The sequence below is a fragment of the Manis pentadactyla genome, chromosome 19 (assembly GCF_030020395.1).
Source record: "Manis pentadactyla isolate mManPen7 chromosome 19, mManPen7.hap1, whole genome shotgun sequence".
In the NCBI taxonomy this organism is placed as follows: Eukaryota; Metazoa; Chordata; class Mammalia; order Pholidota; family Manidae; genus Manis; species Manis pentadactyla.
The window spans coordinates 423,709-442,135 of record NC_080037.1 but is presented as its reverse complement, the minus strand read 5'-3'; the positions used below and the strand labels follow the sequence as shown (position 1 = coordinate 442,135).

At 48.1% G+C, this 18,427-nt stretch overlaps 1 protein-coding gene across 1 annotated transcript in view; it reads left to right on the top strand.

The window, feature by feature from the left end:
* The window catches only part of MROH9 (maestro heat like repeat family member 9), a 42,447-nt gene extending 32,295 nt beyond the window's left edge, over window positions 1–10,152 (top strand). The window contains exons 14-19 of the mRNA XM_036896841.2: window positions 506–682; window positions 2,797–2,949; window positions 3,047–3,163; window positions 3,678–3,780; window positions 8,316–8,378; window positions 9,706–10,152. Of these exons, the coding sequence (XP_036752736.2) occupies window positions 506–682; window positions 2,797–2,949; window positions 3,047–3,163; window positions 3,678–3,780; window positions 8,316–8,378; window positions 9,706–10,013 (921 nt within the window). The 3' untranslated portion in view covers window positions 10,014–10,152. The remainder of the gene's footprint in view (window positions 1–505; window positions 683–2,796; window positions 2,950–3,046; window positions 3,164–3,677; window positions 3,781–8,315; window positions 8,379–9,705) is intronic.
* Window positions 10,153–18,427: the final 8,275 nt, after the last annotated feature.

The following is an 18,427-nucleotide window of genomic DNA, read 5'->3' as shown; positions in this document are numbered from 1 at the left end:
ATAGGTCACTGTAGGTTAGCCCAGAGGTCACACTACCGGTGGTGTGTTGGTAAATGTTTTACGTATTAGGTCTCTGAAAATAAGACCAACTTCTCCGGTGAAAATACCCCCACCACGGCTGGTTCCAAGCTATCAAAGGGACGCCCTTGCACGTGGTGGGGGAGAGATGCACAGTACACACCAGTATTTACATTCCCACCATTCGATACAACAGTGTGAATAACAGCACATGTTTACAAGTGTAAGATGTAAAAAATAGGAAGTGGTAAGTTTTGACTTCTTATTACCATTGTTTCTATGTATCTCTAAGTTTATAAAATTTAATTTTTAATAGTGACTTTTGTTGATAGGTACAAAATTTTTGACAACTTGACAATTAATGACTCTTGTGATTCTGCCCCAGGATCTCTAGCCGCTGCCCAGACCCGCAGGTGGGCCTCCCACAGGCCAACTCAGGGCTCCGTCCAGTTCCAAAATCCCACCATTTTCCTCTTCTTCTGTGTAGATCGAAAATGTCTGCAGCTTATTAATATCCATCCTGGACGCCTTCCTCTCCAAAGACAAGACAGTTGTAATTCAAGCCTTGTTCACCCTTCGAACACTTTTAGGCAAACTGGACAAGGTGACCTATTCCTCTTTGTGCACCAGGATCGCCTCCGGCTACTGTCCCCTGATGGACCATGTGAGTTACACAGCTCGATGTGAGATGCTCTAGTTCAGCTGAACCCGGCTGAGGGGTGATGTTACAGCCCCAATCAGTCAACAGAAGACAGTCATTTTGTGGAAAGCCACCATTTCTGGTCCATAATTAACAATATTAGTCAACTCAGTACTGTCCTCTTTGAACTACACTGTAAAGACCTGGAAAAGTCTGCCTGTAAGAAAGGACAATCAAAGACAGCCTCTGTGCTTGGGTGAAAGAGGAATTGTGGCTGAGTGACTGTCTATTGGTTGCCCTGCATCTGGGCTGCCTGGGTTCAAATCCCCGTCTGCCTCCTACGAGCTGTGAAATCCGATTGTCTCCCCACCTGTACAGGAGAGAGGAGCTTCCACTGGGGATGAGAGGCCATTGTGTCATGCCCCAAATGTGTATTGTTATCCCACAAAGCTGTATGTAAAAAGCATCTCATCAGAAAGTTGTGCATTATGAAAACTCTCATCTTGTATGGCAAACACATTCTAGAAAAACTGGATGGCAGTCATGTATTTTCATAAGCAAGAACATCTTGGCATGTCATGGGGAATCTACTTAAGAGATTCTCTGATGAGTTGTTTGTGAACCAGAGAATTATTTTGGCAAATTCTACATTTTCCTAATTATTCAGATTCCATTGAAGAGGGTACAGTATTATAGAATCATAGAAAGACACAATTCAGTGGAAACAATTATCTCTTAAGGACATAATGATAAAAATAATGATAATAACAGTGGCTAAAATTTGTTGAGCATTTGCTATGCACCAGGCACTATCAAAATAATTACATGTGCTGTTCCATATAATTTTCTAAATAACTCTATTGCTATTATCCAGTTTATATCTAAGAAAACTGAGGTAAAAGGAAGTGAGCATTTGGCCAACTTGACACAGCTAAATAGTTGAAAGGTACATGTGAAAAAGTACTTCCCAAATGAAATCATTAGGAAAAACAAAATGAAACAAAGCTAAACGAATCAAACCAAACCATATGAAAAGGGAAGCCAGAGAGAAAAGAAACTTGGCCAACTCCCCTTAAGTCATTCTCTGGAGACAGAGAAAAATATCAGGATACTAATGAACTTACGTTACCATGTTCCTCCATATCACAAGAAAACACACAAACTTACTCAACCTTTGGGGGACAAAACTGTAATTTCAACAGTGTGGAGTCCCAGTTCACATAACCATGCAGTGGTTAGCATGCCTGCCTCCAACACTTTCAGACTGGCAGGGTGCTCACAAAAGGTCTGGGAATACTGGAGCCCACACACCCACAAGGCAGCAGTGTGGGGAGGGGGCTGCCCTCCCTGAGAGAGGCCAGGCGCCCCTTTATCCAGGCCCTGTCCTCTCCCCGCGTTCCTTACACGCCAGCCACTTCGCTCATCTCCTCGCCTGTCCAGCCTGTGATATATGATGATCACCACCACGCTGGTCCCCCAACCACCCCTGGGAAGGAATATATGAAGCCATATTAGCCATTTGTATTTTGTTGGGAATCTATCCATACATTCCTGAGAACAGAAAGGAAAAAAAAATTTTAATTGAAATCAGAAACGTTTCTTAAAAACTGCAAAGTGATGTTGTATTTTAAAAAGTTAACCTGTTCCTGTGACCTACAGTTTTTCTCTCACAGTCCTTGTAATCTGATCGCCTTCCTCTTTGTCCTGAGAGGCCCCTGTACCCACTGACCTCTGCAAGCGCTGCAGCGTATGAACACAGTGGGTCACCTTACTTCAGGGTCTTCACAGGAGTTACCCCCAAGTTATATAAATGATTCCAGTTTATATTTTAGGATGTTAAATACTGTCTTCTTAGATTTAAGAAGCTTTCACAAAGGATTTTTTTAGAGCAATCTAAATTTTGGTAAACAAATCTAAGAAGAGCTGATTACTTAGACTCAAGGGTGTATATTTTCTGAAAATAAGTGATAATAATTTCATTTACACGTATAAGTGTGCATATACAGATAGTATATATACACATAGAGAGTATAACTATATACATGTGTTTAAACACCTATGTAAAAATGTGAGCATACATATGAAACATGCTTAGAGTAATGTCCCGGAGTGACGCCGTGTCTGTGTGCACGTCCCAGGACAGCGGCAGCATTCGGAGCATGGCCGTCCAGCAGCTGGGCAAGCTGCTCAGGGACATGAGTCAGCACAAGTCGATGCTTAGGCACGTGGTCCTCAGAGGTCTTGTGCCTCTGATCCTGTTTTTAGAAGATACAGAGACAAGAGTGGTCAGAGTAAGTCCTGGAATCTTGTTTTCTTCGGTCTGCCTAGAATCAGTGCTTTTTGTACCGCCAGATAACAAACCCTCACTGACCTTTTCCTGCTTCACAGGCGTGTAAATTTACATTAGAAATCTGTGCCTCAGAATTAAACTGGTCAATGCCACATTTGCTCAAAGACAAACAGTACAGTTTTGACCTAGTGGTCCTGGACATCTGCAAAAACGTGGTGAGTGCCCACGTGGTTACTGCCCTAGGAACCTGGGAGGACACCCAATGTGGTGATGGTGTGGTGGGGATGGAGGGAATGGTGGCACACGAGAGGTCACACCCAGGGCTTGGGACCAGAGCAGACTTACGTTCCCACTGCCTGTCCCTTGCCATCCACCTAGTTTTCTTCCTCCGACCCACCTACTCTGAGCCACAGACAGTATAGAGGGAGGAACGGCCTTAAAGATCACCAAATAACCTGAAATCATTTTGCCTTCCCCTAATGAGCTGGTCCTCTCAAGTTTGAGCTGCAGGAGTAGACGCTGGGGAGGGAGAGCGCCAGTCAAGGGCGGGAACACAGTGGGGCTGGGGAGTCCACCCTGCGGGCAGAAAAGCCAAGTTCACACACAGAAGCCCTCAGCTTGTGCACCTGCACCAGTTTATAAGCAACCAGGTGCTTTTCTCCAAAAGCCTCTCCAGAGGGGGCAAATGTGCTTTTTCAACAACTGGCTTCTCCCCCTTGTTATTCTCAGCTTATTTCCCATGGGAGCTGCATTATGGATTTGATATATGACACCTTAGGGTTCCTGAGGAGCTCCCAGCCGTATCTGAAGAGAGCATCAATTATTTTGATAGGTAAATAAAATTCCATTCTGATCGCGTCATTTGCCCTAAGAGGTATAGAATGGAGTAGCAGCTGGAAGTCTTCTTCAAAAACATCATAAATTACCTTAGTTTATGATGGACAGCATCTGCATGGTGGAATCTGGGATGAACAGAAGTCAATATGTGTAATGAGGACAGAGTTGTCTTTTGTAAAGCACAGTGAGCACAGCTGGGTGATTAATTATAATACGAAGTGTAAGCAACAGGATAAAATTCACAGTTTCAGCCCCTTCATGGCACAAAGACCACTTCCCAAAGAGTAAGAAGAACAAACACCACCAACAGCGTCACCACCACACGCGGACGCCAGTGATCACGTCAATGACACCTAGAGAAGAGCTGCCAAAGCCTATGAGGTCCTGGGAGGTTGGGGGGGGTGCTGAAGGAAGCTTCTCTAAGGTGACTACTGCTTCTGTCCTGGACAGAGCTGACCAAGAAGGCTTTCTCCACTAGACTGTCACCGTCGCCATCAATTAGTAATCCTTTATTAGGAGTGACAGGAATCGAGCTCCCAACCTGGTAGTGGGATCTCCCCTTGGCCCTATTTGGTGTCCTGGCATTGCAGGGGTGCCAAGGACTAAGAGAAGACAGCCACGTCACTGGAGAGAGGAGTCGGTCGGTCAGGGCAGAAGACAAACTGAATTGTAATCAGCGCTGAGCTCATGATCTGTGTGATCAGAGAGGAATCAACACACACGCAAGCTCAGAAAACCCGGTGTCATAGGAACTTTCAAACCAGAACAAATTCCTGCTATCCTGGATTCTACCTGGAACTTTCCACCAACAGCAATCTGTGTGTAATGTTGCAAGATCCAAAAGTAAATAATTAAAAAGGGAAATGGCATTATGTTTCTACAGAGGTATTCCCAGGGGGAAAGGACAGGAAAGAAGAAAATCAAATTATAGAAAACGTGTCTACAGAACAGATGAAAATCATGATAAATATTTCTGCGAATCCAAACTTTTGGAAATAAAGACCTAAAGTGTAGATACAGGCACATGAAAATTAAGTTCTCAAAGATGGGGAGAAAATGCAAGAATAAAGTTTACAACCCTTACAAACAACCACACTGCACCCAGCAGAAGAGAAAAGAGAGATTGGTAATAAACCAGTAAGGGATGGGGGAGTGCAGGGCTGAGAAATGAGAGCAAAATAAAATGAAAGCCAGCAAGAAACAGTTTGCTGTTTCACACACACAGATATAGGAAATACATATATGGCATATTCTATGTATGGACAGAGAACTTTGGAGTTAAATTCTTTGAGCATTTAGGCAAAAAAGAAATTCACCTATAACTTACAAAATAAATAAATTTGTCATTAGATTTCTCCACTTCATATGCAACTCTAAAATATAGTAGAATAGTACCTACAGAACCCTAAGTAGAAAGAAAGTTGTGACTGAGGAATTTTATATTCAGCAAAATTATATCCAACTATAGAGAATTATTGTATTTATTATGCACAACTGTGAAGATCTATTATAAAGGTATAGAATTTTAGATAATCTGTACTCACCTAAGGAGAGACAAACACATCTAAGACACAGAATACAAAGCCTGCAGACAGACAGATCCACACATGTACAGATACCTGACATGTAAATCAGAACTGGCAGCATTATGAGGTCAGAAATGATGGGCTATCCAATAAAAACTCCAGGACACCTGGGAACACATACACACACATACACACAGGAATTCCTACCTGACACCCTACACAAAAATTAAGTCTAGGTGTATCAAGCCATGTAAATGCAAAGCATAAATTTTTAAAAAGTTTAAAAGAAAATGTAGTATATTTTCATAACCAAAAGTAAGCAGAATTTTTCTGAAGACAAAAAAAAGCATGAAAGTAAAGCAACAATCTGGGAGAAAATATTTTCAAAACACATAACAAAACCATACAGATATCCAGAATGTATTAGGTGTAATAACCTAATTTAAAAAACCGCAAAAATCAAACAGAACAAAAAGTGAGAAATACAAACAAAATAAACAAAAATAAAAACCACCAAAAGGAATTATGCAGATGGGAACACATGAATGCAGATAACTGTGTGAGAAGAGAAGATCACTTTTACAAAGGTGATAAGTAAAGAAGGGAGGAAAAAGGGAAGGGAGGAGGGGGAGGGGAGGGGAGGGAGGGTGTACAGACAGACATAAGAGAGGGAGACTGAAAAGAAACTTTGAAATGTGCCCAGCATTTCCATGAAGAAAACTTGCAAACATCACTGAAAGACACAAAGACTTGAATAAATAGAAAGATATAACCCATGTTTTGGGAAAGAAAGAATCAAAATTTTGAATGTATCAATTCTTTCCTAAATGAATCCATACAAGTAATGAGATGCCAATTAAAATGAATAAGGTTTTTTTCCCCCAAAATTGAATGTTGATTCTAAAAATAATGTGAGAGTTATCATGTGAGAAAATCCTAACCAAAAAAAAAAAGTGAGTAGCCCTGTTGGATATCAATTGGCTACAGGAATGAAAATCACATAGAATAAAATACCGCTCAGAAATAACCACCAAAACATGTAGTATTTTTAAGTGAATCATTGTTGGCTTTAAGTAACAGTGATGAAGATAAGGAATATTCCTCAAATGGTTCAGGGACGCCTGGCAAGCCATCTGGAATTTTTAAAATTGTTTTTATTCCTGTCTCATTCCTTACACAAATAAATTCCAGACAGGCAGAGGCTTGAATGGTAAAAATGAAACCATAATAACAAATAAAATTAAATAAAATCATACAGAACAACTTGCTTTACAATCATGGGATGGGTAAGATCTTTCTAAGTAAAAGTCAAAATGTAGGAACCATAAAGAAAAGTTTGATCAACTACGTAGACAATAAACATTTCTGCAAGGCAAAACCACTATACACAGAGCCGAAAGCCAAATTGGGACGAAATATTTACAGCACTTCACGTCTGAAGGGTGAATTCCTACCGTCCGAAACATCCTTAGAAATACATGCGAATGGACAGACAAGCCACTAGAAAAATGGACAAACAACGTGAAAAAAAAAAACACTATTTGGCTCATAAACATAAAAATTTCACCACTTCATCCAAAATGTGAGGCAAATGACAAGGATGACACGTTTTTGGCAGACCTGAGCATTTCTCGGGCGCAGTTTTGCCCAGGTTGCAGGAAGGAGGCCATCGTGTTCCTGGCGGTGAGAGTGTGCATGGCTACAAACCGCGACACAAGCAGCCTGGTCGGACCCATCCCAGTGTGAGATGCACACTCTTTCGGCCCAGCAGTCTCCTCTCCAGACGACTCACCCTCTGACAGTCACAGGTGAGAGAAGTGTGCTACATAGATGTTCCCTGCGTCACCCTGCCTTCGCCTGTGGCTTTTATCCCCATGTGTGTTTACTGGTCACCTTCTGCATTTCAACAGTATTACACCAAGAAGACAATGTTAAAGGCAAAAAGCTGTGTCTGGGCCTCCCGATTTTAAGGCTTTCTTCCAACTGCCAGCCAGTTCCCTTGTACCTGCAAGGACCAGGGCTGCCCGGCGCCACCACTAGTTGCCAGACATGCTTGGAATTATGGTTTTTCGGATGGGCAAGCAGGGGACGATGATATTGGATTGGCAGCAATGTGTCACAACTGCCAACCCTTAAAATTTGGGAGTTTTCACATAAGTATCTGGATTTCCAATTATTTGGGGAGGGAAAGGGGGCGAGAAGGCTGCCCTGAGCCTGCGTTCCTGCACAACCATCACCCTTTGCAATGGATTGCACTTTCTGTCCACTGTGGCCCCACCACCTACTGCTGTTCTACACAGCAGACATCACACCCATGCAAGCCCTGTTGGCATTGTGCTTAATTTACCATGTTTTACAGTTGATCAAATTCTGCTTGAATTCATTTGTGACTCATAAACCCTGGTGCAGCCACGTGGGAAGTGTGCGGTGATGATTAAAGTGAGCATAAGTGTATGCCTTCCGAGCTGGACACCAAACAGCCATGCACACAGATGGAGGCCACAGCTCATGGAGAGAATGCCCATAATAACACCGCCTTTCACAACAGCCTCAAACTGGAACCACATAGCCCACCACCACCGAACAGACCAGCCATGCTGCATCCTCAGATGGACCCTCACGTAGCAGAGGTCAACGAGCTCTGTAAAGTGCCAGACAGTAAATATCTGGGGCTACTGCCCTCTGGTCTCTGCAGGTACTCAGCTCTGCTCTGTAGGGCGAAGACAGTCGTAGATGATTCGCCAATGGACGAGCCGCTGAGCACCACTGTGTTTCTAGCAAACTCTATTTGCCGACTACGCCAAGTGGAAACAAGTGAACTAACAGGGATGAAGAATGTCCTGGGAGGGTGGAGGAGGTGCGGGAGGGCATGGAGCCTGCTCCGGACTCAAGTGTCATCGAGAGATGCTTTTCTTTGAAGACATCCATGAGGGCAGCCCAGTGATATGAGAGAGTGCATTTCCACATGTGTTTGGGGGTAACCTTAATCTCACTCTGTCCTCAGGGTACTTGACAAAACTGGGTGGCCACTTGCTGCTCAAAGATGAAGTCAAGATTATGCTGGACGGTGAGTATGAAGTTGTAATGACTCCTTTATGCAGAGGTGTTGGCAACTCAGTTCACACGCAAGTTCCACAGCGGTGCCGAGCCCGGCAGTCAACCCAGAGCCCGTGAAGGGTTGGTGGTGGACGGGGCACCTCCTCCTGTCTCTTCTCCTGCCTCCCTGTCTCTCTCCCGTTTCAGTCTCTCCATCTAACACCTGTCATATCCCAGCCCCCTTAAGAATTGCAGAGCTGGGGATTCATTCATTCATCCAGCCAACAAATGGTCTCCAGCCCTGCCATGTGAGGGGGCGTCCTAACTGCAGGGTGTGCAGAGCCCACAGGGCAGCTCCTTCAGGCAGAGGCCACGCACACTCGCACCAGCGGGAATTAGGGGAGGCGATTATCCTGTCAGACTTTCGGATCTTCAGCATCCCCCCCTCTTTCTTACTCTCTATTTCCCCAACAGGGTCAGAATGACACACAGGTGAGGGGGACAAGAGGGCAGCTGCCCGCCTTCCTTTTCTTGGTAATATTCTTTTAGAGTTTTAGGTTCACAGCAAAACTGAGCGTCTAGTGCAAAGATTCCCCGGGTGCCCCGCCCCCCACGCACAGCCTCCCCGATGACCATCTCCCCCACCCCTGCGGGGCACTTGCTGCCCCGGTGACCGCATCACTCCCTCTCTCACCCCCTGGGCTGGTGCTCACCCACGTGCTCGGTGCGTGCTGCCCACAGCCTGCTGAGCGCTCCCTCCACGCCTCTCAGGTCTCTTCCTCCTTCAGCAAATTGTCCTCTTTTACAAACCTGTTTCTTTTTTGCCTCTCTGTTTCTTTTCATTAAGAAAGAAAATAATAATGTCCCACAAGCCTAGTAACTGGATGTAATAATGACATTAACATTTTGATATGGATTTCATCCCTAACATAAGCTACTTCACATTTGTTCTTAAAACTATCATATTGTTTTAGACATTTTTTTTCACTTAACCATATACCAGAAACATCACTGCATGCCAAGAAATGCGGGCCTCCATCACCATGCGGATGTGCGTGCGCTATTTCATTTAATGGTATTCCTAATATGTAGGCAGGTCCCTATTGATGGACATTTAGACTGATTTCAAATTTTTCATTATTATGAGCAATGGTGGACCTCTTCGTGAATACACATGCTACCCAGTAGAATGCTTAGCACATGACATGGGTTGGCTAGTGAATCTCTCCCTTTCTCTAGTAATGAGGGCTGGCGGGGATAGAGCATGACCCCCCTGGACACAGAGAAACTGTGCAGGGAGGGCTCCATGACGGGCTTCCCAGCAGGGCCCCAAGCTAACAGCCCTTCTGCTGTTACAGCTGTGGACCAGGTGCTGCAGGATGAGGACCCTGTGATCAGAGAGTTGGCAGAGATAACGAGCAACATTATCAAGGAAATAGCCCACATGCTGACCTCCTCTATCTTTAAACAAAGCTTCCGAAGACTGTTTAACTGCATCTACATCAAAAAACTGAAACCTCTCTATAACTGTGACTGGTCAAGCAAACAGAGTGATGGGGAGGCCCTTCCCTACGAGGCTCATGAGGACTTCTTAACAAAGAGCAGCAGGTTCACTGGTGCCCAGGGGCGCACCTCAGAGGAGGGGACCCATTCCTCTCCCTCTTGATAACTTGAGTGCATCTGTAGATGCCTTTCTGAAGGGTGTTGGAGTCTTTACTCCTCTATCGGCTCTCCATTCAAATGCAGGAATCTGCTGCTTCTCTGTCTGACGGTGCCCAGAAGCCTTACTTCCTCCAACCCACTAATAAAATGAAAAATCATATAAGCAGAGAGAAGCTCTTGGAACTTGAGTCGATTCATACACATCTGTTGAGCACCTTCTAGGTACCAGACTTGGTGCCCGGCAGTGGGGACGCAGACAAGGCCCCCGTCCTCAGAGAGGTCAGTCTAGCCACACCCGTGGGGTTATTTCCATCCTGCTGGGAGGGAGGCTGCCCGGGGCGGTGCCCACTGAGGAGGAGGCAGGGAAGCAGTGAGGCAGCCAGGGAAGAGGCTCCTGGTAGAGACAGGGAGGCAAGAAGCCTGTGCGGAGCCTGAGAGCTCACTGTGGGTACAGCCTGCAGAGCTGAGACCCCTGGACGATCGTGTGGCTACCAGCTCAGAGCCATTAGCTTTCTGCAATGCAACACAATGGTCTAGTGGCTCCCCACTGCCACCAGGATCCATCTCACTCTTCATCCTGGTTTATAAGAAAGCTGATACTCAAACACAGATCTTTGGAGGCCTGCTGGGCTGGGACTCAGCTCACTGCTCCCACCCCAGCCTCAACCGCTCCAGCTGCAGGAACCTACTGGCTGGTCAGATGAGAGCCATTTATGCCCCACGAGGCAGGTGTTGTGGCTTTGTGACCTGGACCTGGAGTCCACGTGTGGTTCTGTTTCTCTGCCGGCTTCCCTGCTGGTGTGGCGCAGACCCTCCACCTTCCCATGGGCCTTCTCCAGCTTCCTGGGCTTCTGGGCCAGGTGGGGTGGTTCTGTGGGCAAAGGATGCCCACGTGTCCTGTGGGACGCCTGCATCACCACCATCCATGATGAGTGGTGGAGACCAGCAGGGCGCCGGGCCAGTGGGCCCTGCCTCTTCACCCCGACCTGGCTGCCCTGAAGAGACGGCGCTCCAGCATCTTCCGTGCCCAGGCTATTTTACCTGCTCCCGCAGGGCTCACGCCACACCCGGTCCTTCCTCCGCTGGACCCCAGCTGGCTTATCCTGGTGCACTGGGACACATCACCTTCATGTTCCAAGAACAATTTTCAGGTATTTATGACTGCTACTTCATATTAAAAATAATGAAAGAACGGATGATTTTAATTTTCCCTTCAATCCATAGTATTTCAAATATGGGCTCTGATGTCCCAGATCCACTTTGCCAAATCAGGGCAAAGTTCCTTCTCCAACTTCCAGACTAACAGAATGCATAGCGGGGTAGGCTGGATAGCAGCCCCTGAAAGATACTCAGTTCTTAATCCCAGAACTGGTTAATAGGTTACCTTCTGCAGCAAAAAGAACCTCACAGATATGATTAAATGAAGAATCAAGATGGGGAAATTCTCCTGGAAGGAATCAGTGCCTTCTTGTGAGGCCAGGTGTGGCTGCCTAAGGCACTGAGTCCTCATTCTCTGTGTCCCCACTGCATGCGGTCTGGGAACAGGGGCCCTGACCAGGTTCCCCGGGCTTCCCAGCCTGCACAGAGGGCAGGAGGCTCAGGTCCTCTGGGCCACAGCCAGCAGCCCCCAGAGCACATGCTCCCCTCTCCCATCAAGGGAACCAAACGGAGGGGTGACCACACCCCACGCTCCCGCTGTCCCCCTGCCATGGGGAGACTAGCCCTCCTGGCCTGGGGGAGATAAGGGGCACCCCTTCCAATCTTGGCTTATGCCCAGAGCCCACCGTTCAGTCCTTTTGTTTTCTGGGCTCCATTCTGCGCCTTCCCCAAGGGCGCTGCATCTCTGGCATCTGAAGGGAGGAAAGGATGTTGAAGCCCAGGAGTTCTGAGAACAATGTCTGCGACTGCATGAGGGCTGTCCCCCCGTGCGGTGACTACCAGTTCCCACCTGCTGTGACTCCCTTTAGAAAGTAGGGTTGGGCCCCGAGGCTCTGCAGCAGCTGAATGACCTGGGTTCAGACCCCAGCCCCACTGCTTCCTGGCCATGTGGCCTTGGGTGTCTGTGATTTCGGTGCCTCAATTTCCTCATTTGTGTCCTGGATGACGCAGTGCCTTCCCCGTGATGCCGTTTTGCATGTTGAATGAGGTAATGGATGTAAAGTGTTGGGACGGTGCACATGTCACCAGTGACTGTGGTATAAGCCCACCATCCTCTCCAAACATCCAGCAGAGATCGGTCGCTGAATGTGTGGGACTCCTCGGGGGAAGCACCACTGCATCCCTCCCAAAGAGAATGTCAAATACGCATCTGTAGGATGGGACTGAGTCTCTCTCCTCACCAGCAGGACAGTCAGACATGGGACATGAATGCAGGAACAGCTAACAACAGACAGTCTGGAAAGACCCCTTGCCTCCCTTTACTTGCTCATTCTATTTTTGTTCAGTTATGTATTTGCCTATCAGCTCCAGGTTAACCCTAGAAACTGGGGGATGTTTGGATTTCTCAGTCCTCACGAGTCGTGACATGCTGTTAAACGACTAAGTGCAACAGCCGCCCGGCGTTCCCTTGAGGTCCACGGTCCCAGGAGCCCGAGGGACACCCAGCTGCCCAGTGGATCCCCTCTCCTCTGCTCTTTCTCTAAGAACTTGCAGAATCACTGTAATTTTGGTGCCAGTTCCTGGGCAGTGGAGGAAAACTGGTCCGACTGGCCGTGCTGCAGGCAGGACGAAGGGACAGCTCTGGACGGCCAGCCACAGGAGGGAGACAGAGCCCGCAGAGCCATCGGCATGTCCCCATAGCTTGTGCCCACGTGAAACGAGGAGCCAGCGGGGCTTCACCTGCCAGGCCAGCCTGGTTGACATGAGTGTCTGTGCCCAGCGTGCTCAGACTGCACATGACCGTGTGGCCTGTAGAGTCGCTTAGCCTCCTCCAAGTTTTATTGCTCGTTTAGAAAACAGAGAAGATAGCATCTGTCTTGCGGACACTGGGGGGACCAGAGGCGATGCATGTGCCTCCTAGGAGCAGTGTCAGGTACCCGGTGGAGATGCGAACATGCTCCACACTGAGAGCCATGGGCACCCGCTTATCACATGACCGCGTGTCATCCTGGGACATCGCCGCGAGGTAGGTACTATGATCATTACTGTTCTGCACTGGGAGAAACCGAGGCTTACAGTGAAGTGGCACACCTGTGCCCCAGACCCTTACGATTTCCCACCATCCGCGGACGTGTCCCAGGCAACTGCAGGGAAACGGACTTGCTGCGTTAGTGGAGACCTTTCCGAGGGGCACTGCGGCCTCCGTGCCAGCACAAGATAATAGGATTCATCCCCTAAAAACTTCAAAAGCCTCGCTTGGCTTACTCTTCCTCCAGCCCTAGACAGAACCAAACCCCAGATCCTAAATCAGCCTCCCGTTGGATGGGGCACAAACGGACTCTCGGGCAGAGCCGGGGCAGGGTGGGGGGCAAAGAGGAAACTTACTAGGGTTTTCACCTCATGGTGAGTCAGACGCTGTCCTGGGTGCTGGGGGCACAGCAGCAAATAACATTGAGAGGACGGGTGCCTCTGTGCAGCACGTGGCTCAGTAGGGGAACTGACAGTAAATAAAGAACAGAGGGGTCACGTGGGCCAGTGGGAAGTCCCGTGGGGAAGAATGAAGTGGGGCGGCAGCAGGCGGAGAACAAGCTGTCCCAGGCAGCCCCTGTGCCCTGCACGTGCCCAGGGTGTGAAACCAGAAGAGGCCCCTTGGTGTGGACGCAGCGCTGCTTTTTGCCTCCTAGGAGGCCCCGTAAGAGCATCGCCCTTCTCAGAATCGCTGGATGGCACACTGGGGAAACTCTAGGCCATAGCCCTCTCCTGTGTGGGTCGGCAATGTCCTGTTGCCACAGCCGTTTGTCAGATAACGTGGCAGGCGTCCCACTGGGAGGAGGAGCCGGTGGCTCTCCTTTCCAGAGCCAGTCACCAGCTCACCAAGGTCTCCACCCTGCAGGCCTGGCTCCGGGCAGTCAGTCACCGTATCAAACTGGCTTTATGGGGAGGGAGAGTCGTGGGGAGACAGCATTTCGTAAGGTGGGCAAATCAGATCAGGCTTTGGGGAACGTCTGTTTCCTAGTAGGCCTGTGTTCATGCATACCCAGTTCTGAGATTTTATTTTATGGTTTGAAATAAAAAGGCACTGCCACGTTCATTATCTCTTGATGGTTTTGGTTATGACCGATATTTGTACATGTTGTAAATGGATCCTTCAACTGCCATCACCAAATCATACTTCAGCTTCTTACAACATCATAAATGTGGTCAGACATTCATGCTCCTGGACCCGACTAGACCCTGGGGCCCAGCCTCAGTTTATTCCCACCTTGGCCTCCCCTGGGGTCTCCTCCTCCACCCCTTGCCCACTCGCTCTCTACAGACGACTCTGCTTCCCCCGGCACAGAGAAAACAGAAGCCGTCGTGCAAGACAGTGAGCTTCTGACCCACAAACACGCTCTGACCCCTTTCTTAGCCATGGGCTCTCGGTCATCTCGGATTGTGAGTCAATCTCAGACTCGGAGACTCACTCCAAGATGGCTCGTTTGGAAAGCACACCCTTTGAGGAAACTGTCAAAGTCTGTTTAGAATAACTCAGGATAAAAGAACCATTTAAGGATGTAATTATTGGCTTATTCACAGGCCATAAGGCCTGTAAAAGTCACTACCTTAAAAAAATGTGTTAAGGCTTTTTTTGAGGTCCAGGGCCTGATTAAGGTTTATGTTTCATGAATGTACTTTGTTAAATGTGAATACCCTCTTACAAAGATGTATGCACATTTATGTACATAGTACACACACCATATGTAGTCCAATTACTGATTTGTGATATTCAGTCCCTCTGTGCCCTCACTTATCTACTTTTTTATTAGAAAATAACAATTTGGACAGTTATTTTGACAATTTCCAATGAATTTTGTCTGCATTTTTAAATCAAGTTGTCTTGGATCCATAGTTGTTTGCTTTATGTATTTAGCAGCTAGTTTGGTTTGTCTGTGACGTGTCCATCACGCAGACCCTTGCCACGCGGGGCTTCCTCCTGGCATCTCGCAGCCAGAACAGCACACACACCGACTGGCCAGGGGAAGCAGTACATAGACATTTCGTTCACTAGTATTGTCTTCCAGGACCTTCTCCACTTGCTCATGACCCCTTTCCGATCTCTTCCATTTGCATCTGTCTCTGAACCTATTTCTCTCCTGGGTCCCCACTCCTGCCCTTTGGACTCAGGCTCTTCTTAGCTCTGCTGCCTGGATCTTCATTGCTTTCCGCAGAGTCTGACTTGATTCCTTCACCCCTGGGTGCCGCAGGCAGATCACCCCTCCTTAGCTCTGCCCCACTTGGGCAGCTGCCAGGTGTAAGTCACTTAGTTACCTTCTCGGGATAATTCAGATAATGGGCCACCTGTGAGATGGATGCCTTTTCTGTGTAGGTGCCAAACGCTTCTCTAGCGAAGGAAAAAAATCTTCCCTATGTTACAGAAAAACTTGAAAAACCTGGGCTGGGTCGCTGAAGGAAGAACCAAGCAGCACCCAGAGGGAGGTCTTGGAGTGCTGAGGTTTATGTCACACCGGCGGGCTCAGAGGGGAGTCATCTCCCAAGGTCTGAGCCCCAAACAAAGGCAAGGGGAGCAATATATATCTTTCTGTTTCCTTACCTGCAACATTTCTACATGCACAGCAAGCAAGCAGGCAAGGGGGAGTGAGTTTAGGGAGTGAGCGCCCGGCAGAGCAGGAATCAAGGGAGCGTTCTGTTGTTTCTGCTGAGAAGCAGAAGGGAGCTGCCTGGACTAGACTGCTGTCCTTGTAAATTTTTCCCTGTCACCTACATTTGCCCTTCAACAGCACCCTGCCTCGGACCTGAAACATGTCTGGAACTAGAAAGTTAGCTCTGCTTCCGTTAACTCACGCACGTTTACATATGAATGCGCAGTGATAGAAGCCAGTGGTCCCATAAAGCAGGATCCAGACAGCGTCCTGGATTCCAGGGATCTTGAGGGACTTTCCCTAAGAGTAGGACTTGTCAGCTAAGGGCTTGTTTGACTCAGATTTGCCTTCATTTTGTTGGACTTTTAAACTCTGACTTTATATCATTTGTGGTCCTTGCTGCTGCCCACTGAGATTCATGATCTGTGCACAGCATGAGGTAAGAGGGCAGGCGGGACCCATCATGTGAAGGTCCTGGAGAGCATTGTGCAGAGTCCCAGCCACGCCTCCACCACGCGGAGGGTAATCCCGCCCCTACCCTTGTTTCAAAGTGGGTAGGAGTGTCCGCCAGGCCAGGCAAAGTGAATTTACAAGAGGCACGATCCTTTGGAAATCCTCTTCTCTAGGGAATTCCTTGAAAACATGACTATTTGCTCGTACTTGGGAGCCTTGCATTAAGATGGCCTCACAGAAGACTCGAGCCCGGGAACGGCGGTTCTCTGAAATAACAGGTTCCCTCTAAGGAAGGCCTGTGGCCAAATCTGGCCCTGTTTGTTTTTGTACAACTTGCAAGCCAAGAATGACTTTCACCTATCAGATGATTGGGGGGAAAAATCCATAGAAGAATAATATTTTATAACATGAAAATTATAGGAAATTCAAATTTCAGTGTCTTTAAATAAGTTTTATTGGAACATAGTCTTGCACACTGATTCACATACTGTCAGTGGCTGTTTTCCCGTGACAAAAGCAGAGGCGAGCAGCTGCTGTGGACAGTGAGGTCACAAAGCTAAAACGCCAGCCCCCCGGCCCTTTGCAGAAGTCTGTGGACCCCAGATCAAAACCCGTGCCTGGAAGGGGGCAGCGGATCCACTGGGTGCATACGGGGGGGGGGGCGACTCTTTGCAAGCTTGCACGGGTGCCTCTTCTGCACAGTAGAGGGACAGGAATAGACAAGGACTGGTGGCCAGAGTGAGGCATCTTAGTGCTCAACTCCAGGAAGCTGCCACCCGATGCCTGGGCCTCCAAGCTACAAGCCCCAGGAGGGGAGAGCTGCCCAAGGACAGGGACAGGCAGTTAAGAGTAACTTAGGACCCGCCCAAACCATCCCCCTGAGGCGCCCCACCCTCTGGCTCAAGTGCCCCTGTGCTCTGTCCAGCCTGGGCCTGCCCCAGCCTCAGAGAGTGGGGAGGATGGACACAAAGCAGGAGCGGCCTCCCTGACCAGGTGTGTGACTGGAAAGTGAAACAGGACTTCATAGAAAGCTGCAGCAAGGAAAGCAGCACAGAAAGGGGGCGAGGAGACATGTCTGCCACTGAGGGAACATATTCCCATGAAGGTGGGAGTGGGGAGCAGCCCTCTCGCCTCCTGCAGGAGTGGACGGCATCAGAGGCCGTGGTGGAACTGGGTGTCCCCTTAGTCCTTCGGCAATAAGGCAGAGGAACGTCCCACCTCCTGAGGAAACCGCCCCGACCTCTCCCTGCTCTGCGGTCTGTGCAGCGTGAAAAACTAAAAAAGAGCCTGACATGAGATGAGAGGAGATGAAATCATGTGGTCTGAGCTGCAGCCCTGGAAAATTTAATGAACCTGTGATTTAAAAAGAATTTTCTTTCTACAAACAACCCACATTTACCATTTGGTAATTGCCAACTATGGGCTGGGTTTGCATATGCGTGTAAGTGTGTGAATATGTGTGTACACACAACATATCCTCAAATCCTTGCAAGAGTAAGACAGATAGGGTGTCATATCCCCATTTATCAGTGAAGAAACCTATGACTGAAAAACCTGAATAGTTTGCCCAAAGTCACACAGCTGGAAGCGACAGAACCAAGATTCAAAGTCTCCCTGACTCACCAGCCACCTCACTTTACAACGAGCATTTCATGTACAGAGATGCAGAGGCAACTGCCCCAGAATTAAACGCGTGCCGTTTGTGTAAAGTATCACCTGTGTGATGAGGGGACTCCGTCCCTGGTGAAATATCAAAGTGCTGTAATTTTAGGCGATACAGGAATATGGCTGGTAGGGAAACAATTTTTAGGAAATTTCAGCTTATTTCAGGACAGAGAAGTTCCCAGAACTGAAGAAATATGAATTTGAGAAATCCCGACCTCTGACCATAGAGGTCAAAGAAAGGGCAGGAAGAGAAAGAGGAGAAAAGCCTCCCCGCTGGGATGTCTCAGCTAAGCAATCAAGCCACTAGGTCCAGAGGCCAGAGGCCACGATGAGAAGCCCACCAGAGGGTCAGGAATGAGTGACATAGGTAAACTTCGAAGTAACACACAATGAAACAGGGCCAAAAACCGCAGCAGGTCCTGGGAGAAGCCCTGTCCCCCAGGCCACGCATGCAGGACTGAGTGCCGTGGGCTGGGTTTCCCGTGGCTAAAGGGGAAGCAGGCGCTGGGCTCAGGACTGGCACCGGGTCACCAGCGGCCGGGAGTGCTGCAGGTCACCGTCC